At 39.2% G+C, this 22,982-nt stretch overlaps 1 protein-coding gene across 1 annotated transcript in view; it reads right to left on the reverse strand.

The window, feature by feature from the left end:
• NFAT5 (nuclear factor of activated T-cells 5, tonicity-responsive) overlaps positions 1-22,982 on the reverse strand; it is a gene marked incomplete at its 3' end in the record, with an annotated part of 86,195 nt that overhangs the window by 59,282 nt on the left and 3,931 nt on the right. The window contains exon 3 of the mRNA XM_011932122.1: positions 21,275-21,328. Coding sequence (XP_011787512.1) covers positions 21,275-21,328 — 54 coding nt within the window. The remainder of the gene's footprint in view (positions 1-21,274; positions 21,329-22,982) is intronic.

Here is a 22,982-nt window from a genome sequence, read left to right on the forward strand (position 1 = left end):
GAATTTTTCACAAAGTCATCTGTAGTCTAGTCTGGCTTATCAAAATCTAGTTTTTGATGATCAAAGATGTAATATAGTCAGTGGTATTTAGGTCATCTCATTTACATCTAAAGCTAAAGATTCTGTGTCCCACATAGAAACTAACAGAAACTCACACTCTCTGAAAACAGAAGGAAGAAAACCATAAATGACAGACAACTAAAACACTATATTCTTTTAAATGCAAAAATGAAAATATTCTCCTTTCCACATACCACCACACAATTACGTCTAACTCTACAAAAAAAAAGTAGTGCATCTTACTCTTAAAAATTTCTAGTTTTTTGAACGCATTTTTTAATTGCAGTAAATTATACATAAAATTTACCATTTTAACTATTTTTAAGTGCACAATTCAGTGGCATTAAATCTATGCATGACATTGTGCAACCATTACCATTATTCATTTCCAGAACTTTTTCATTACTCCAAACAAACTCTGTACCCATTTAACTATAGCTTCCTATTCCTCCCCTACCCTCAGCTCCTGGTAATCAATATTCTACTTTCTTTCTCTGCCTATTCTAAGTAGTTCATGTATCTAGTTACCTGGTGTAAATGGAATGATACAATATTTGTCTTTTTCTGTCTGGCTTATTTCACTTTGCATATGTTTTCAAGGGTCATTCACACTGTGGCATGTAACAGAATTTCATTCTCTTTTGAGGGTGAATAACATTCCCTTGTACTTATATACCACATTTTGGAATTTATCCATTCATCTGTTGATAGACACCTGGGTTGTTTCCATCTTTTGGCTATTGTAAACAATGCTGCTAGGAACATTAGTGCACAAGTATCTGTTTGAGTCCCTGCTTTCAGTTCTTTGGGGTGTATACCTATGAGTGGAATTGCTGGATCATGTAATTCTACATTTAACTTTTTTGGGGGAACCACCTGTTTTTCACAACAGCTGCATCATTTTACATTCCCACCAGCAATGCATGAAGAAAGCTACTTTTATGAGACAGCCCCACACAATTAAAAAAAAAAAAATTGGGCTGGGCATGATGGCCCACGCCAGTAATCCCAGAACTTTGGGAGGCCAAAGGCAGGTGGATCATGAGGTCAGGGGATCAAGACCATCCTGGCCAACATGGTGAAACCCCATCTCTACTAAAAATAAAAAAAAAAAAAAAAAAAAATTAGCTGGGCGTGGTGGCATCTCCCTGTAGTCCCAGCTACTCGGGAGGCTGAGGCAGGAGAATCGCTTGAACCCGGGAGGTGGAAGTTGCAGTGAACTGAGATCACGCCACTGTACTCCAGCCTGGCAACAGAGCAAGACTCCATCTCAAAAAATAAAACATAAAGAAAAACATAAATTATATTCTGTTTTGACAACACTTGCCATCTGTTTAAACTCTTCCAGTACATTTATGTGTGTGAATATATATATGTGTGTACATATATATATACACACATATTTTATTGAAATATAATTCACATATCATACAATTTACCTACTTAAAGCACACAATTCAATGGCTTTCAGCAAAGTCACAGTTGTGCATCCATCACCAAAATAAATTTTATTTTTGAGACAGGGTCTTACTCTGTCACCCAGGCTGGAGTGCAGTGGTACAATCATAGCTCACTCAGCCTCGACATCCTGGCCTCAGGGGATCCTCCTGCCTGAGCCTCCTGAGTAATTGGGACTACAGGCACATGCCACCATGCCCAGCTAATTTTTTTATTTTTTGTAGAGATGGGGTCTCACTATATTGCCCAGACTGGTCTCGAACTCCTGGGCTCAAACAATTATCCTGTGTTGGCCTCCCAAAGTGCTGGGATTACAGGCATGGGCCAAAACATGCCTGACTAATTTTTGTATTTTTAGTAGAGATGACTTTTTGCCATGCTGGCCAGGCTGGTCTCCAACTCCTGGCCTCCCATGATCTGTCCACCTCAGCCTCCCAAAGAGCTGGGATTACAGGTGTGAGCCATCCCGCCCCGCCTATTTGAAATTCTACAATCACCTCATGTTAACTTGTTACATTCTGTTCTGTGGGGCACAGGCTTTTGAAGACGATTTTTAATTAAGTTCCACCTGCAAAAATAATCCTCCCAAACATAGAGAAGGGGGAGAAAGTCCTGCTGGGAAAAATTATGTTTTCTCATGTAGGATAAAGACACTAGGTGTTTTCTATGTCATAAGACTAAGGTCATATTCCTAGCATTTGCAATTATTCATGACAGTCCTATTATCTCTTAATTTAACCACTCTAGAGTCTGTTATTTCAATCTGTAACATATCAGAGATATAAAGTTCCCTACGAGAACTTTAACTCACTGTATTACATAGTTACACATTTTGCCCTAAAGCTGCCTCTTTCAAGCTCCAAGAGAACTTTCTGATTCGAGTATTCTGGATTTGGAGAACAAATCCACCTCAATTTTCAAGTGTCGGATGTGGTGGCTCATACCTGTAACCCCAGCACTTTGGGGGGCTGAGGCAGGCGGATTACTTGAGGTCAGGAATTCAATTCCAGCCTGGCCAACATGGTGAAACGCTGTCTCTACTAAAAATTCAAAAAAGTAGCCAGGTGTGGTGCCATGCGCCTGTAGTCCCAGCTGCTCAGGAGGCTGAGGCAGGAGAATCGTTTGAACCTGGGAGGCGGAGGCTGCAGTAAGCCGAGATGGCACCACTGCACCCCACTCACTCCAGATGACAGAGTGACACTCTGTCAAAAAAAAAAAAAAAGAGAGAGACACAGAACAAATACACAATTTTCACCTTAGGTATCTAAATTCTTGTCTTTACAGATTAAATAGTTTCAATTCTGGTTTTTTTTTTTTTTTTTTTTTTTTTTTTTGAGACAGAGTCTTGCTGTATCTTCCAGGCTGGAGTACAGTGGCACGATCTCGGTTGGCTGCAACCTCCCCCTCCAGGGTTCAAGCGAATCTCCTGCCTCAACCTCCCGAATAGCTGGGATTACAGGCAGGCACCACCACACCCAGCTAACTTTTTTGTATTTTTAGTAGAGATGAGGTTTCATCATGTTGGTCTTATGCTGCTGACCTCAAGTGATCCACCCACCTCAGCCTCTCAAAGTGCTAGGATTACAGGTGTTAGCCACCACCCCGGCCCCAACTGTTTAAAGGCCTAGTTCCCCATTTGTAGTTATTTTAATGCAATTATTATTATTCCAACTGAAACCTGCTACACGGTTGCATATAACTAGAGCACAATCCTCAAACTTCCAAAACCCTTCCTTCCTTCTTTTCTGGATGTAGGATTCATTCATTTACTCATTCATTCAACAAATATCAAGAACCTTTCAAATACAAAGCACTTGTGCCAGGTGTTACAAAAATGCAATGTATAGTCAATGCCCTTAAGAAGCTTACCATCCACTATAAATATCTAAGCAAAACTGGACTTCACTAGACGTTCTTTATGGTTTACTGTAGCTTTACTTCTATGACTGATTCTAATATTTTACAGATTTTATCATATGCTAGGTTTATTTCCCTTAACACATGCATAATCTTGTGTTTAAATACAAAAGCTCAGCTAGGCCTGGAGGCTCAAGCTTGTATTCCCAGCACTTTGGAAGAATGAGATGAGAGGATCACTTGAGGTCAAGAGTTCAAGATCAGCCTGGGCAACAGAACAAGAACCCGTCCCTACAACGTTTTTTTTTTCTTTTTAAATTAGCTGGGCATGGTGTTATGCACCTGTAAACACTGAGTAGTCCCAGCTACTCAGGAGGCTGAGGCAGGAGGATTGCTTTAGCCCATGAGTTCAAGACTGCAGTGATTCATGCTCATGCCACCACACTCCAGCAGCCAGGATGACAGAATGAGACCCCATCCCTTAAAAAAAGAAAATTATAAACACAAAGGCTTTCCTAAATTTTGACAAACCTTTCTTCAAATCATTTCCATAATTTTATTAACACTTAAAAAACAATGATTAAAAACAAATAGAATACTTATAAACTTTTTAAAGAATTGTTGAAATAAAGATCTTAAAAACATAAAAAGACATCCCATGTTCATGGACAAAAATATTTAATATTAAGACAGTAATACTCCTCAGATTAGCCTACAGATTCAACATAATTCTTATTAAAATCACAGCTGACTTCTTTGCAGAAATTGAGAAGCTGTTCCTAAAATTTATATAAAAATTCAAGGGACATTAAATAGCCAAAACAATCCTATAAAAGAAAAAAAGTTGGAAGGTTCACACTTCCTAATTTCAAAACTTCTACAAAGCTACAGTAATTAAGACAATATGGTATTGACACAGGATAGACATATAGCAAAATGGAATAGAGCTGAGAGTCCAGAAGAAAAAAACAAAAACAACCCATACATCTATGCCCAATTAATTTTTGACAAGAGTGCCAAGACCATTCAATGGGGAAACAAGTCTTTTCAACAAACAGTGCTTGGGCAACTAGATATGGACATGCAAAACAATGAAGCTGTTAGGCTGTTACCTCACACGATATACAAAATTAACTCAAAATGGATCAAAGACCTAAATGTAAGAGTGAAAATTATAAAGTTCTTAGAAAAAAACATAGGTATACCTCTGTGACCCTGGGCTACACAATAGTTGTTAAAATATGACACCAAAGCATGAGCAACAAAGAAAAATATATTGGCTTTTATCAAAATTAAAATATTTGTGCATCAAGTAACACTACCAAGAATGTGGAGCCAACCCACAGAATGGGAGAAAATTTTTGCAAATCAAGTATCTGATAAAAGACTTACATCCAGGATATATAAAGAACTCTTACAATTCAAGAATAAGATGACAAATAACCCAATTTTATTTTATTTTATTTATTTACTTATTTATTTGAGACACAGTCTCGCTCTGTCACTCAGGCTGTAGTACAAGTGCATGATGTCAGCTCACTGCAACCTCCCCCTCCTGAGTTCAAACAATTCTCCTGCCTCAGCCTCCTGAGCAGCTGGGATTACAGGCATGCACCACCACACCGGCTAATTTTTATATTTTTAGTAGAGATGGGGTTTCACCATGTTGCCCAGCCTGGTCTCGAACTCCTGACCTCAAATGATCGGCCCTCCTCAGCTTCGCAAAGTGCTGGGACTACAGGTATGAGCCACTGCGCCCACCCGGCCTAATAACCCAATTTTAAAGCGAGAAAAATTAATAACAATGTATTACATTCTTGAAAATCACTAAGAAAACAGATTTTAAGTGGTCTCACCAAAAAAAGTTAATGCATATATTAATAAGCTCAAATTAGCCAATGTATACATATTTCAAAACATGTACATGATAAATATATAATTTTTAATTTTTTTATCATAAAAAGTTCACAAAAGTCTTGAATAGGCATTTCTCCAAAGATATATTAATACTACTGTCTAGTAATCACATGAAAGGATGCTCAATATCATTAGTCATCAGAGAAATTAATTCAAAATCACAAGAAATACCAATTCATACCCACTAGGATGGCTTTATTAAAAAGACAGATAGAGGCCAGGCGCAGGGGCTCACGCCTGTAATACCAGCACTTTGGGAGGCTGAGGCGGGTGGATCACAAGGTCAGGAAATCGAGACCATCCTGGCTAGCATGGTGAAACCCTGTCTTTACTAAAAATACAAAAAATTAGCCGGGTGTAGTGGCAAACGCCTGTAGTCCCAGCTGCTCAGGAGGTTGAGGTAGGAGAACAGCGTGAACCCAGGAGGCGGAGGTTGCAGTGAGCTGAGATCGTGCCACTGCACTCCAGCCTTGGGTGACAGAGCTAGACTCTGACTCAAAAAAAAAAAAAAAAAAAAAGACAGATAGGTACTGACAAAAAAATGTGAAAAAATCAGAACCCTCATACACTGCTGGTAAAAATGAAAAAATGGTACAGCCATCATGGAAAGCAGTTTGGCAGTTTCTTAAAAAGTTAAATATAGTCACCATACGACCCAGTAATTCCACTCCTATGTATAGGCAGACCCAAGAGAAATGAAAACATCTATCTATACAAAAACTTGTACATGAATGTTCACAGCAGCATTGTTCATGACAGTCAAAATGTGGAAATGACACAAATATTCATCAACTAATGAATGGATAAACAAAATGTGGTATAGCCATAAAATGGAATACAATTCTGCAATAAAAAGGAATGAGTTACTGATGCATACTATAACACGGATGAACTTGAAAATATTATCGTAAGTCAAACAAGCCAGTCACTAAAGACCACATATTGTAGAATTCCTTTTACGTGAAATGTCTAGAATCAGGCAAATCCATAGAGACAGAAAGTTAACAAATGGTTGCCAGGACCTAAGGGAAGGGGCAAATGGAGAACGACTACTTAATGGGTGGGGGCTTTCTTTGGAGAGATGATAAAAATGTTCTAGAATGTGTAATGATGATAGTTGCACCACATTTGAATATATAAAAACCACTGAATTGCACCCTTTAAAATGGTTAAAATGATTAACTTTAGCGGGGTGCAGTAGCTCATGCCTATAATCCCAGCACTTTGGGAGGCTGAGGCAGGCAGATCACTTGAGGTCGGGAGTTCAAGACCACCCTAGCCAAAATAACAAAACCCCACCTCTACTAAAAATACAAAAAATTAGCCTGGTATGGTGGCACACTCCTGTAGTCCCAGCTACTCAGGTGGCGAGGCACGAGCATCACTTGAACCCGGGAGGTGGAGGTTGCAGTGAGCCAAGATCGCACACTGCATTCCAGCCTGGGCGACAGAGTGAGGCCCTGTCTCAAAAACCAAACAAACAAACAAAATGAACTTTGTTAACTGAATTTTTTCTCAATTTTTTTAGGAAATGTAATCAGGACCCAGGTTTTAAGAATTTGGATTTTGGACAGGCGCGGCAGCTCACGCCTATAATCCCAGCTCTTTGGGAGGCCGAGGCAGGCGGATCACGAGGTCAGGAAATCGAGACCATCCTGGTCAACACAGTGAAACCCCTTCTCTACTAAAAAAAATACAAAAAATTAGCCGGTGTGGTGGTGGGTGCCTGTAATCCCAGCTACATGGGAGGGTGAGGCAGAGTTCATGTGAGCCAAGATCACACCACTGCACTCCAGCCCGGGCAACAAGAGTGAGACTCTGTCTCAAAAAAAAAAAAAGAATTTGGATTTCATCCTAAAGCCCGTGGATACTAGTAAAGGATTATTTAAGCAAGTGATAAGTTTGGATTTGTATTTTAGGAAGATAAACCCTGCACAACATAGTGCTATAAATGCCTAAACTTTTTTTTTTTTTTTTTAAGTTTTTTAAGTTTCGCTCTTGTCGCCCAGGATAGAGTGCAGTGGCAAGATCTTGGCTTACCGCAACCTCCATCTCCTGGGTTCAAGCATTTCTCCTGCCTCAGCCTCCTGAGTAGCTGGGACTACAGGCACACACCCCCACGCCTGGCTAATGTTTTTATATTTTTTAGTAGAGACGCAGTTTCACCGTATTGCCCAGGCTGGTCTTGAACTCCTGATCTCAGGTGATCCACCCACCTTGGCCTCCCAAAGTGCTGGGATTACATGCAGGAGCCACCTCGCCCAGCCCTAAACTTTTAATATGTAATATAATTACATATTACATATTTAATTACATTACATATTAAAATACACATTACATTAAAATACATATTACATTAAAATACATATTACATTAAAAGACTTATTACATTAAGTATATGAATGTAATTACATTACATATTAAGATACATATTACATTAAAATACATATTACACTAATATGTAATGTAATGTAAATGTAGCAACACTCGAGTTGTTCTGAAGCTTATCCTAATAAAATCCTGGTTTCTTGCTACATTCTGAGTATGCTTGCCAAGTAATTTTCCTCTGGATACATACTTTTATTTTGCTTATTTAACAAGAACTCATATAGTACTTACTATGTGTCAAGCACTATTCCAAATGCTTTAGAAATATTAACCCATCTAATCCTTGTTACAGTTCTATAAGTCTACTATCCCTATTTTACAAGAACAAACAGTCACAGAAAGGTTAAGTAACTTGCCTAAAAATCACACAGCCAGTTAGTAATGCATGTTTTTGAACTGGGTTTTTATTTACAACCCTGATAAATATGTGGGACTTTTGATATGCCTATTATCATCTTTACCATTTTTAATTTCTAAAAATAGCACTTCTGTGCGTCTGTTCTCAATTTAGTATGCACTATTATTTTTCTGTGCAGAATTTACAGTGTTAATTTCATCCATCCTTGTGAAGTTTGGTTAAAAAATACCTTCAAGGAAGTGTATTTTTAGTTTTTATTTACCATAGTTTACACTGTAAGCATGTTATTTGTATTTACTGTAATATAGTGGTAATTTAGTTAACTTAATGACATTCTGTATTTCAACTACTTAATTACCTAGTTTTTTTTTTAAAAAAAAGCAATAATTAATTTTTTAAATGATTAAGTAGTAATTTTATCCAAAGCATCTATAATTCAAATATTACATATAAATTCTCATCCCGTACTCAATATTAAAGGCAAAAATTAAGAAAATGAAAGGTTCTTTAAAAATAATTATAGGCCGGGCGCGGTGGCTCAAGCCTGTAATCCCAGCACTTTGGGAGGCTGAGACGGGTGGATCACGAGGTCAGGAGATCGAGACCATCCTGGCTAAAATGGTGAAATCCCGTCTCTACTAAAAAAATACAAAAAAACTAGCCGGGCGATGTGGCGGGCGCCTGTAGTCCCAGTTACTCTGGAGGCTGAGGCAGGAGAATGGCGTAAACCCGGGAGGCGGAGCTTGCAGTGAGCTGAGATCCGGCCACTGCACTCCAGCCCGGGCTACAGAGCAAGACTCCGTCTCAAAAAAAAAAAAATAATAATAATAATAATAAAATTACATCTGTGTTTATTTTCCCATCCATTCACCCTATGTTAGCCCAATATTCTAGAGAATATAATTTAGTAACAGACACAAAAAAGAATACAGAAAAATGTCTTGGAGTTCACAAAATAATTTTATTAAAACTTATGGCCAGGCACAGTGGCTTGCGCCTGTAATCCAAGTACTTTGGGAAGCTGAGGCAGGCAGATCATGAGATCAGGAGTTCGAGACCAGTCCGGCCAATATGGTGAAACCTCGCCTCTGCTAAAAATATAAAAAGTTAGCCAGGTGTGGTGGCGCAGGCCTGTAGTCCTAGCTACTTGGGAGGCTGAAGCAGGAGAATCACTTGAGCCCGGGAGGCGGAGGTTGCAGGGAGCTGAGATCATGCCACTCCACTCAAGCCTGGGCAACAGAGTGAGACTCTGGCTCAAAAAAAAAAAAACTTATTCAGATGCAACTTTTATAGTGTTTCTAAAGTTCTTACAAATGTCAATTAACAAGGTGTTTAGAAGTTGAATATTGACATTTGGGAACATTAATTTATCATTCATTCCATTTTACCGTATTTTTTTCAAGTAAAATCTTTGTTTCAGTGTTTCAGAATGACAATCCAACAAGTTGCTACTTATTGGAGAAAAGAAAAACATTAACAAATTCACAACTCCATTGTAAATGATAGCTATTTGTTGGCTTAAGTCTATGTTTGGCTTATGGTCACTGCCATAGGACACACTTAAACACGTGTTTTATTGACTTAGATGACAGTAATGAAAACTTTATTTCAAACAAATAATTTGAGTTATGTAATCAGTCTTCTACCAACAAATATTTAAGTCTTCTATTGCATTGCTAATAAAAGCATTTTAATGCCTAATGTCTCAAACTAGCTATACAGAATACAGTATATGTATGATTATGGGCACATCTGAATTTTACTCAAAATTAGTGTTTATGATACATAGTTAAACACAAGATAGTACTCACTTGTAAGGGACCAAAAACTCACATTCTGCTTTCACCTTTCTGCTTAACTGTAGAAACTATATATCAGAGTACAGTTGTCCCTTGGTATCCAGTTGGAGATGGGTTGCAGGACTTCCCACAAAATTTCCGGATGCTCAAGTCCCTAATATAAAATGGTTTTGTATTTGCATATAACCTATGCACATCCTCCTATATACTTTAAAACATCTCTAGATTACTTCTACCTAATACAACATAGGTGCTACATAAATAAATAGCTGTTATACTGCATCATTTAGGGAATAAGAACAAGAAAAAGAAGTCTGTATGTGTTCAGCACAGGTAAAAAAAAAAATTTTTTTTTTTGAGACAGGGTCTCACTGTCACCCGGGCTGCAGGGCAGTGGCACGATCTCTGCTCACTGCACCCTCTACCTCCTGGGTTCAAGTGATCCTCCCACCTCTGCTTCCCAAAATAGCAAAATATCACTATTCATATAGCTTACATTAATACTATTTCTTCTGTTGCCCAGGCTGGAGTGCAGTGGCAGAATATATATAACCCATGTCCTATAGAAGTATCGAAGTGCACCCATTTTAAATGTTCCATGACTTTTTTAAAAAGTATGTATGTTTGTGTAATCACCATGGTCAAGACAGAGAACATTTCAACCATTTGGTAAAGCTACCTTTTGGTCCGCTGCAGTTAATTCTGCCCACTCCAGCCCCAGGCAACTACTGATCTGCTTTTTCTTACCATAGATTAGGTTTGTCTTTTAAAGAATCTCACATAAATGGGTCTAAACAGTGTGCACTCTTTATCTTTTTGTTGTCGTTCAACCACCACAACCTTCTAAAAGGGAACACGGTATTTTAAAAACTGAGTATAAAGGTAAAAAATTGTTTGTTCCTTTATAGATTCCTACATTATTCTATAATATAGCCAAGCATATATTTTTCATATATATATGCAAGTATAGGTTACTTAGCCATAATAGTGTTGTTCATTCATTCACTCAAGATGAATTCACACATACGTTCTGGCCCATGTTGCTTACAGCTTATTAGAAGAGACTAAACTACAGGGGGAGGGTTAAATTCTAAACTACAATTTACAATAGCAAACCTCCTTTATAGAGGCTTGTTTTTCAGAAGAAGGGAAATACAGAAAGGATACAAGATACGATAGCAGAACAACAAAATGTATAGACTATCATGAGAAAATGGATACATGGGGTGAAAGGGGCAGATTAAAAAAGACAAAGCGGAAAGAACCGAAGTATATTAATAAGGGCTCTATGCAAAATACCACTATTCATATAGCTTACATTAGTACTATTTCTTCTATTGCTCATCTCTTCTTGAATTTACTTTGTCTCTGAAACATACTAGCAGAAATAGGGAACAATGGCATCCATGCTTCCATAAAACTCCTGCCAAATAAATCAAGAGTCCCACGGCACCTTCATTTCTAAAGTAATTCTCCTTAGATGGTGGCTTCTGCTTAGCATTCTCCTACTTTTCACTTCTGAGTCCCATCATCAGCCAGGACAGAGGTGTTTCTCGACCTCCTGGGCTCATGTGATCCTCTCACCTCAGCCTACCTCCCAAGTAGCTGGGACAACAGGTGCATATCACCATCCTCGGCTAATTTTTGTAGAGAGGGGGTTTTGCTACACTGCCTAGGATGATCTCAAACTCCTGAGTTCAAGTGATCCCTCACCTCAGCCTCCCAAAGTGCTGGGATTACAGGCGGGAGCCACTGAGCTAGGCCAACATAGGTGTTTTGATCAGCCATCTGCTTCATCTAAATGTTAAAGACACTCACCAAAGTCAGGCAACGATTTGCTAATATGGAGTGTCAAAATCTTCCCCAAAAGGGTCATAATCATATTCTTTATGAATTTTTGTATGTGGCTTATAAAATTTGTCTCATTACTTTATGGAAGCTGCTTAGCTAAAGAATCCTACACAAAGCATTCTCTTTATACTATCTGAACAATGGTGTAATCTTATTAAGACCCAAAGTATAAATGCCAATTTCAAATGTTCTTTTTTTTTTTTTTTGAGACGGAGTCTCGCTCTGTCACCCAGGCTGGAGTGCAGTGGTGCGATCTCGGCTCACTGCAAACTCCATCTGCCGGGTTCACGCTATTCTCCTACCTCAGCCTCTCAAGTAGCTGGGACTACAGGCGCCCGCCACCTCGCCCGGCTAGCTTTTGTATTTTTTTTTTCAGTAGAGATGGGGTTTCACCGTGTTGGCCAGGATGGTCTCGATCTCCTGACCTCGTGATCCGCCAGCCTCGGCCTCTCAAAGTGCTGGGATTACAGGCATAAGCCACCGCACCTGGCCTCAAATGTTCTTACTGACTGTAAGACAGTCAATATAATCTCACAACTCTGGGGTAAAACTGGTGAAGTTCAAATTTCAGCCTCATCTACAAGATACATGCCCTTGGGAAAATTAGTGGATCCCTTTATACCTCAGTTTGCTCATTTATGAAATAGGGATACTGGTACTACATCGCAGGATTTTTCTAAGAATTAAATGTGAAAAATGTATGTAAAATGCTGTTAAACATAAACTGCTTGACATATACATTGCTCAAAAAAGGTTTTAAATTATTACTAACACTGAATTTATTCTTTTGACTAGCATGTCCTACAAAGATTGCTTCAAGTAGACTTTTTAAATTAAAACTAAATTTTTTTCTTCTCTTGCTTTATTTATTTATTTTATTATTATTATTATTTTTTTTTTTTTTTTTTTTTTTTTGAGACGGAGTCTCGCTGTGTTGCCTGGGCTGGAGTGCAGTGGCCGGATCTCAGCTCACTGCAAGCTCCGCTGCCTTCCAGGTTCACGCCATTCTCTTGCCTCAGCCTCCCAAGTAGCTGGGACTACAGGCACCCGCCACCTCGCCCAGCTAGTTTTTTGTATTTTTTAGTAGAGACGGAGTTTCACCATGTTAGCCAGGACGGTCTCGATCTCCTGACCTTGTGATCCGCCCGTCTCGGCCTCCCAAAGTGCTGGGATTACAGGCTTGAGCCACCGCGCCCAGCCTATTTTATTATTTTTAAGACAGGGTCTTGCTCTGTTGCCCAGGCTGGAGTGCAGTGGCAAGATCCCATGATCCTGTAGGCACACTGCAGCCTTGACCTCTTAGGCTCAGATGATCCTCCTACCTCAGCCTCCTGTAAAACTAATTTTATAAAGATAAGCATAATCAGCCTGGCATAGTGGCTCACACCTGTAATCCCAGCACTTTGGGAGGCTGAGGCAGGTGGATCACGAGGTCAGGAGTTCCAGACCAGCCTGACCAATATGGTGAAACTCTGTCTCTACTAAAAACACAAAAATTAACTGGGCATGGTGGCGCATGCCTGTAGTCCAGCTACTCAGGAGGCTGAGGCAGGAGAATTGCTTGAACCCGCAAGGTGGAGGTTGCAGTGAGTCGAGATCGCACCACTGCACCCTAGCCTAAGCGACAGAGAGACACCGTCTCAAAATAAATAAATAAATAAGTATAATCAACAACTTAGCTCACTATTAGAAACTTTTCTGTTCTTCTCTCATCTTCAAAATTAAATACCAAATTCAGTAAAAGACTAATCACAATGTTTCCTGGATGAAAAAGTGATAAACATTCATGGGTGGGAAGCAATAATGATCACATATATACCACACAAATATTAAAAATAAAAGAGAATGGGCCAGGCACGGTGGCTCATGCCTGTAATCCCAGCACTTTGGGAGGCTGAGGCAGGCAGATCACCCAAGGTCAGGAATTCGAGACCATCCCGCCCAACAGGGTTAAACCCCATCTCTACTAAAACAATACAAAAAATTAGCTGGGCATGGTGGTGCATGCCTGTAATCCCAGCTACTTGGGAGCCTCTGGTGGGAGAACTGCTTGAACCCAGAAGGCAGAGGTTGCAGTAAGCCAAGATTGTGCCACTGCACTCCAGCCTGGGCAACAGAGCACGACTCCGTTTCAAAACCCCCCTCAAAAAAAGAGAGAAGTATATATTTTTCGAAAGCTATTGAGAACAAATAAAAGTAACTGAACTCTCATGTAACAAATGTTCAGTTCAAATCATTAAATATGGGCCGGGCGCGGTGGCTCAAGCCTGTCATCTCAGCACTTTGGGAGGCCAAGGCGGGCGGATCACGAGGTCAGGAGATCGAGACCATCCTGGCTAACACGGTGAAACCCCATCTCTACTAAAAAAAAAAAAAACTAGCCGGGCGAGGTGGTGGCGCCTGTAGTCCCAGCTACTGGGGAGGCTGAGGCAGGAGAATCGCAGGAACCTGGGAGGCAGAGGTTGCAGTAAGCCAAGATTGTGCCACTGCACTCCAGCCTGGGCAACAGAGCACGACTCCGTTTCAAAACCCCCCTCAAAAAAAGAGAGAAGTATATATTTTTCGAAAGCTATTGAGAACAAATAAAAGTAACTGAACTCTCATGTAACAAATGTTCAGTTCAAATCATTAAATATGGGCCGGGCGCGGTGGCTCAAGCCTGTCATCTCAGCACTTTGGGAGGCCAAGGCGGGCGGATCACGAGGTCAGGAGATCGAGACCATCCTGGCTAACACGGTGAAACCCCATCTCTACTAAAAAATACAAAAAACTAGCCGGGCGAGGTGGCGGGCGCCTGTAGTCCCAGCTACTCGGGAGGCTGAGGCAGGAGAATGGCGTAAACCTGGGAGGCGGAGCTTGCAGTAAGCTGAGATCCGGCCACTCCACTCCAGCCTGGGTGGCAGAGCAGATCTCAAAAAAAAAAAAAAAATCATTAAATATATATATACTTTATTATATCAAGTTTATTTATATCTGAAAGCTAGATCCATTATCTGTAGTTAACTCATAAGGGAAATCTCTACCTTTTCACTCAAGTACATAATTATCACTGGTCTTATACTCTGTTAGTTTATTTAACCTTGACTTTTATTAACACAAAAGCAAACAGAAGACACAGGAAACTTTTTTTGTGTAACTTGAAATAAAATACTAGCCACAGCAAGAAAAGACAATAATATAAATTAATAAGCAACATTTCTACTGAAAAATGTCTTGCCTCTCTAAAGTTAACAGGTCTATATTCTATGCCACTGAATAATCAGGCCTAACTAATCTCTCTGATTAATTTGATCTTATTTTTTTCTAGTTACCTGTTACTCTTATTATAAAATATAATCTAAGGAGTCAACTTTTTCATATAAAAGTGGCTGTTTTGGCTGGGCGCAGTGGCTCACGCCTGTAATCCCAGCACTTTGCGGGGCAGAGGCAGGTGGATCACCTGAGGTTGGGAGTTCGAGATCAGCCTGACCAACATGGAGAAATCCCATCTCTAATAAAAATACAAAATTAGCTGGGTGTGGTGGCGCAGGCTTGTAATCCCAGCTACTTAGGAGGCTGAGGCAGGAGAATCGCTTGAACCCACAGGCGGAGGTTGCGGTGAGCTGAGATTGCGCCATGGCACTCCAGCCTAGGCAACAAGAGTGATACTCTATCTCAAAAAAAAAAAAAGTGGCTGTTTTTTATACATAATACTAATCACACTAGGAAATGTTTTTCTGAACTACCACTTTGAAATTTTAGGGGACTCCTGGAATAATTAGAGTCAAGAGTAAATTAAAAGCAGGCCAAGAACCACCTGATTAGAATATGAATTTATGGCAGGGCGCGGTGGCTCACGCCTGCAATCCCAGCACTTTGGGAGGCCGAGGCGGGCAGATCACGAGGTCAGGAGATCGAGACCATCCTGGCTAACATGGTGAAACCCCATCTCTACTAAAATACAAAAAATTAGCCAGGTGTGGTGGCAGGCGCCTGTAGTCCCAGCTACTCGGGAGGCTGAGGCAGGAGAATGGCAGGAACCTGGGAGGCAGAGCTTGCAGTGAGCCAAGACCACGTTACTGCACTCCAGTCCGGGCAACAGAGCGAGACTTCGCCTCAGAAAAAAAAAAAGATATGAATATATATCCTTTTATTTTAAATAAGCAACAGAATTCTAGTATTGAGTGAAAATAATGAAAGCAGAGTTTAGGAGGGGACACAAAAACAGATGGTAAGCAATCAGACAGATGGATCTAAAGACAAGAAGCTGGGATGAAGTAGGTATGACTTGACATGTTTGAACTTCATTACTTTCATAATACTTTTAGTTTACTAGACATAGATCCATAGAGATTATCAGATACTAAACAAGAAAAGAATTCAATAGATTATTTTTCATGTTAAATGTTTTCAAAAAATCCTTTCCAAAAAGGTATCTTCGTACATAAAATATTACAGGCATTTATGATCTAACTATGATATAACAAGGGCCCTAGGAAGATATATAAATCAGAAATATTCCATAAAGTCAACAAAACATTGCCACTATGTTTAGGATTTTCCATTTTTGCACTATAAAGTATAATTCTGGATGGTACCATATCAAATAGATTAGCAGTAGTAAACAAAAAAATCATTGTTTATTTTCTCATTGTCGTATTTCACATTTTCTTTTAAAAATCTTCTGGTCTTGGCCGGGCACGGTGGCTCAAGCCTGTAATCCCAGCACTTTGGGAGGCCGAGACGGGCAGATCACGAGGTCAGGAGATCGAGACCATCCTGGCTAACACGGTGAAACCCCGTCTCTACTTAAAAAAAAAATACAAAAAACTAGCCGGGCGAGGTGGCGGGCGCCTGTAGTCCCAGCTACTCGGGAGGCTGAGACAGGAGAATGGCATGAACCCGAGAGGAGGAGCTTGCAGTGAGCTGAGATCCGGCCACTGCACTCCAGCCTGGGTGACAGAGCAAGACTCCGTCTCAAAAAAATAAAAAAAATAAAAATCTTCTGGTCTTAAATGTTTAATTCAAACAAAGATTGTGGCCAGATGCAGTGGCACATGCCTGTAATCCTAGCACTTTGGAAGGCTGTGGAGGGTGGATCATGAGGTCAAGGGATCAAGACCATCCTGGCCAACATGGTGAAACCCTGTCTCTACTAAAAACACAAAAATTAGCTGGGCATGGTGTCGTGCCTCTGTAGTCCCAGCTACTCAGGAGGCTGAGGCAGGAGAATAACTTGAACTCGGGAGTTCGAAGCGGAGGTTGCAGTGAGCCGAGATCCCGCCACTGCACTCCAGCCTGGCAACAGAGTGAGACTGATAAATAAATAACAAAGATTGTATCAGATCAGCATTTAGGTCTTATTTAACCATTTCTTTCATTTGATACATCATATAATTTCTTAATGCATGCTTTTAAAAATCATTAAAATTGTTAAATCTATTGTTTATATTTATTTTTCCAATTTGCTTATATTCTTATTTTTCCTGTTTTATCTATGATTTTTCTATAATCTTATATTTCCCTATTTCTAGAATGATTCAGTTTCATTTCTATCTTAGTTTTTCATTTGTCAAAATGAATAGTTTTCATTATAGAATGTATAACAAATGGTGCCTTTTCTCTGCAGCTGAATTTTTTTCCCAGGCACTACAAAAAGGAACCCTAGCCTTCGAATTTGAACTTACTAATGGCAAACCATTTTATTTTAAAATATATATATAAACCATGTTCTTTAAAAAAGGAAAATACAAAATAAAATTGAAAAACAAAAATCTGTGGTATATACTTTTGTTCAGGATTTTTGTAATACAAGTTACTTTGAATATAATTATAACAGCATAATTTTTATTTACTTATTTTATTAAGAGAGTCACATGTTAATTATGAGGTTACCAGAAACATCATTTAATGGCCGTGTATTATAACATTAATTAATTAGCCAGGACCCTTATCCCATTGTCAGGCAATTATCACATTAAATTTAAAAAGTGGTTGCAAGAAAGACTAGCACTGTTTTGATAGGAAGGTTAAGTGCAAACTCAGTCAAATAGTAGACATTTTGAATCTACTTCTAAAGTTTAATAATAGCCAAGTGCAGGCCGGACGCAGTGGCTCACGCCTGTAATCCCAGCACTCTGGGAGGCCAAGGCGGGTGGATCACGAGGTCAAGAGATCGAGACCATCCTGGCTAACACGGTGAAATCCCGTCTCTACTAAAAAATACAAAAAAAATTAGCCGGGTGTGGTGGCGGCTGCCTGTAGTCCCTGCTACTTGGGAGGCTGAGACAGGAGAATGGTGTGAACCCAGGAGACAGAGCTTGCAGGCTTGCAGTAAGCCAAGATCATGCCACTGCACTCCAGCCTGGGCAACAGAGCGAAGACTCCGTCTCAAAAACATAAATAAATAAATAATAATAATACCCAAATGCAGGTTTTCCAACCTGTTTCTCCCCCCAAAAAAATTAAATTTGGAAAAGATACGTTCTATTAAAAAAAAAAAATTATATCACACCAATTACTTAAATTCCCCTCACTCTGGGTCGAGTTTTTAAATACTATTTATTAATAGATGAAAATCTAGACTACTGATGTAAAACATGCATACATAAATACTACTACACAGAACTTGATAGTATATACCACTGGTAGTTAGTACAGGGTAGTAGTTAAGAGCCTAGGCTAAAGTGAGACTACGTGGGTTGGAATCCTGGTTCTACAATTTACTAGCTTGTGACTCTGGGTGAGTTACTGAAGCTCCCTATGACTTCAATTGCTCATCTCTAAAGTGGGATAATAATAACCATCTCAAAAGGTAGTCAGGAGAATTCACTGAGTTATTTTTGTTTGTTTGTTTGTTTGTTTTTGAGACAGAGTCTCACTCTGTCACCCAGGCTGGAGTTCAGTGGAGTGATCTCGGCTCACCACAACCTCCGCCTCCCAGGTTCAACGGATTCTCCTGCCTCAGCATCCCGAGTAGCTGGTATTACAGGTGTGTGCCACCATGCCTGGCTAATTTTTTTTTTTGTATTTTTAGTAGAGATGGGGTTTCACCATGTTAGCCAGGCTGGTCTCAAACTCCTGACCTCAAGTGATCTGCCTGCCTCAGGAGTTCTTATTTGTAAAGTTTCTTGGCACACAGTAAGCACTCTCTATAGCTAGCATTTAGTTGTTTAAAATTTTTTAACTTTAGCTAACATTTACTGAGCACTTACTATGTGCTAAATTAAATGCTTTACATGAATTTGCCTCAAATAATCTTCACAAAAACCTAAGATGAGGCACTGTTATTGCTCCCATTTAAAGATGAGAAAACTGAAGCAAAAAAGATTAAATTATTAGGCCAAGGCCATACAAGTAAATGTCAGAGCAATAATTTGAACTCAAATCTAGCAGCATGGCCTACAATTTTAACATGGGTTATAGAATACACTATATACTAGAAGCAGTAGCCTCCTGCAGTACTCTATTTTGAAAAGAGGGCAGGAGAGTCACAAGAGACTTTGCTGAAATAAACTAGAATATTTCAAGAAATAATTTATAAACTATTTCTTGGAATAAAATAGAGTAATTAAAAATTAATATAAGAAATAAGTCACTGTCATACAGAAATATTTATATATGAAGTGATATGATGCTTGCTATTTGTTTTAAAATAATCCAGCTTGGGAGAGAAGAAGAGATAAAAGAAACAAGATTAGATTGATAATGGTGAAACTGTGGTGATGGGTATATGGGGGTTCATTATTTTATTCTCTCTACTTCATATATTCTTTAAAATGTCAGTAACAAAAAAGAAATAGCAACAAGGTGGCAGAGATTAGACACTTCATTACAGAAGCAAACAACTTCTTTAAGACTCCCTATCTTAAAAAATTTTAAAGGACATGACATAATTGATACTTATACATGTTACATTTTATATATAATTTCCAAAAGGGTAGCCTTACTTTAAATAATTGAGAATCCTCTTAACTAAAATGAAAAATTAACAAAAGTATTTAGGCATAAACATGTAAATAAACATGCTAAATGGTTGCATTTCCATCAGCTCACTAAAAATATTTGCTTAAATAATTAACACTCATTTTTTTTTCATGTCTTTCTCCTCCCTGATCATCTCTATGATTATGACACTCTATGGTTTGTTGCCCAGGAAATGGGATGGGTTTGTACAGACAAATACATCTCTACAACATGGTCACAAACTGAATATGAATAAAAACCAGAAATCTGCTTCACTAAGAAACACTGCTAAAAATTTCTCACTTCAAACTGTAGTTTTAAAAAAATTTGATTTTCATACTAATTTGTATCTATGGGCTGCTTATATGTACAAAACAAATATAACCAATTATTAATTTGAGAACATTTTATATGCTCTAAATTATACTGTTAAAAAAATTTAGCTGATACTAAAGGAAAAAACTAACATTAATTAAGCTAGACGCTATACTAGGCAATTTAATACATATTGGCTCACTAAATTTAAGAGACAGCTACATTTTAACAGGAAGAATATTAAAGTTTAGAGAGGTAAAATCCCTTGCCCAAAGTCATAGAACTAATAAGTAGCTAAGTTGGCATTCAAATTTAAGCTCAACTACAAAACCCGCTTTCCCCCCACTATCCCAGACTACCTCCATGGGAGGCAAAAATCTTCTCAAGTCAAACTTAAATATTTAGGGCCTTTTTAAAGTAGACCATAAAATGTTTGTTACTGGTTACATGCATATTTCACGATGGCCGCTTGGCTCTGGATAAAGAACACTAACTCAAACACAGAAAGTATTATTTCTCCTACTGTGGGACTTTTTTTACTTTTTTATTTTTTGGTTTCTTAATTTCAGCCTTAGTTTCTCTTCTCTACAATGAGGAAATTAATATCTTTGCTGTCCAATTCCAGAATTATAAAGATTTAAAGATGATATATGTGAAATCACTTCAAAATCTACAAAAACACAGAATATTTTGTCTTAAAATGTTACAACACACACACACACAAAGCCAAAAGTTGTCTAAAGTAAGTGTAAGCTGTTTAAACTAATCTACAAACTCTATTAACATTTCCAGAACTTTCTGAAACCCTTTCTTCTAAGCACAGCTCAATCATAATCGCTATTACTTGGCTTTCCTTACCCTTAAGTATAATTCAGTAATAATGGCATCAATGATTTTGCAATAAATAATTAACAGATCATTTTGAAATGCTTAGCATATAAATGTTCTAAATTCTGAATTTTCAAACTAATTATATGTTTGGTGTCACTCTTTTATATTCATGTTAATGTTTGGGCCTTTTCACATTCTATTTTGTGTATAAAAAGCTAAAATGAAGGTCTGGAATTCTAAAGTAGAACACTCAACACATAATTTAAAATGATTTTTTTTCAATGTTTCTCAAAGCAGATATAATAGCCAACAAGCACATCAAACGCAGCAACGAAATCCATTGAAACATTCAGCTGCTCTAAAAGAAGGATCAGACTCTTTAGGAGAAAACGACATTGTGTGAGTTTGCAAAGTTTCATACTTTCCCATTTAAACTCCATTTCAGAGAAACCTTTGCATACTAACACAATATGCTTTAAAATGGTACTTTGCTGACCTTCCAATAGTCCAGCTCTATGAAAATTCTGTGATGGGTGTAACTTCAGAGAATCTGAAAAACACAAAAAGCATTAGGTACTTTTTATGCTGAATGAGGAAAAAAATGCCAAGGATAGCATACATCTCTTATATAACAGCAATGTGTGTATATACATATATTTTGGGGGGGGGTGGGGACGGAGTTTCGTTCTTGTTGCTCAGGCTGGAGTGCAATGGCAGGATCTCAGCTTACCACAAACTCCGTCTCCCAGGTTCAAGCAGTTCTCCTGCCTCAGCCTCCCGAGTAGCTGGGATTACAGGCATGCGCCACCACGCCCAGCTAATTTTGTATTTTTAGTAGTGATGGGGTTTCTCCATGTTGGTCAGACTGGTCTTGAACTCCCAACCTCAGGTGATCCAACTGCCTCAGCCTCCCAAAGTACTGGGAATATAGGCGTGAGCCACTGCGCCCGGCCAACTGCAATGTATTTTTAAGCGCTAAAGCCCATATTTGTGAATATATTCCCCGCAAAAGAGGCTGAATTGTCTTTACATTGGACTCTAAGCTAAACTTAGATTTTCATAAAGTATGTTTCATGGAAAATTATCTGATGATTACTGCCCAAATGGTGTTAATGTCTTGACTATTTTTAGCATTCAATTCTAACACATTAGCCCTGCTTTAAGAATCATCTCTTGATATGCCTTTTTTTTTTTTTTTTTTGACATTCAAAACTACAATATTTCTAAAGTACTTCAGGTAATGTTGCCCGGAAAACATCCTACAGGATGGTGGCTGCCAACTAAAGTCACTGGAGCAACAGACAGTGGCTACAGTTACTAAGTAGGACTCTGTGTACAAAATCAATGGTCAGTCTGTAAAGTCCAGTACCTTTCAGAGTAAACCATCTCACTCTGACTCACGTCAACAATTTAGATACACTAGTATGAAGGTGAAGTCCCTTTTTTCGAGGCGGTGGAAAAAGCAAAAGGATGAATACATCAAACCAAAAGCAGAAGAAACACCTACATTTTTTTTCTTCATACGCTGAAATGAATAGTTAACAACCCAGTTATGTCTTTTGCCCCCTCCCGGTGGTTTAAAAAGCGGTGAAGAGCGCAGTGGGAGTATTTTGGTTTTGATGCCCCTTGCACAGGGAACCTGTTCTGACACATTCTTGTGGTGTCCAGTATAGGAATTTCACCTGAGTAGAGATCTGCTCCAGTGCTAATATTTCAGATGCTGGGAATCCCCTGCAGGCCTTAGCCAAAAGAGTTCTTAAATGAAAAATCTCTGTCCTGAGCTCCCTCCCTGCAACCAGCCTTTGAACAGAAAAGCAGAGAAAATTCTCAAAGGACAGCGTCTGTGCCTGGGCTGGTCCTCCTGGGAGAGGAGAGGAATAAAACCAATCCAGAGAGGGCACCCCCATCTTTGTAAAGGAGAAGGGAGAAGTAATTAGAATGCCACGGAGGTGGGAAGAGAAAAAAAAAAAAAAGAAAATTCGGGCCCTTTCCAGCAAGAAGATGACGAGGAAAGGAAGAACGCCTGGTCGAGGGGGGCTGTCCCAACATGGGGAGGGAGTGGACTAGGCCGGAGGGAGAGGGGGTGGAACGACGGCGCACAAACAAGCTGGAAGGGGAGGAAAATGGTGACCCTGCACCCAGAACCGGCTCCAGGCCACGCCGCCCGCTTGGGGGCAACTTTGCTGGGGAGGAGGGTCCCGGTA

The sequence above is a fragment of the Colobus angolensis genome, unplaced genomic scaffold, assembly GCF_000951035.1.
Source record: "Colobus angolensis palliatus isolate OR3802 unplaced genomic scaffold, Cang.pa_1.0 Scaffold93, whole genome shotgun sequence".
NCBI lineage: Eukaryota > Metazoa > Chordata > Mammalia > Primates > Cercopithecidae > Colobus > Colobus angolensis.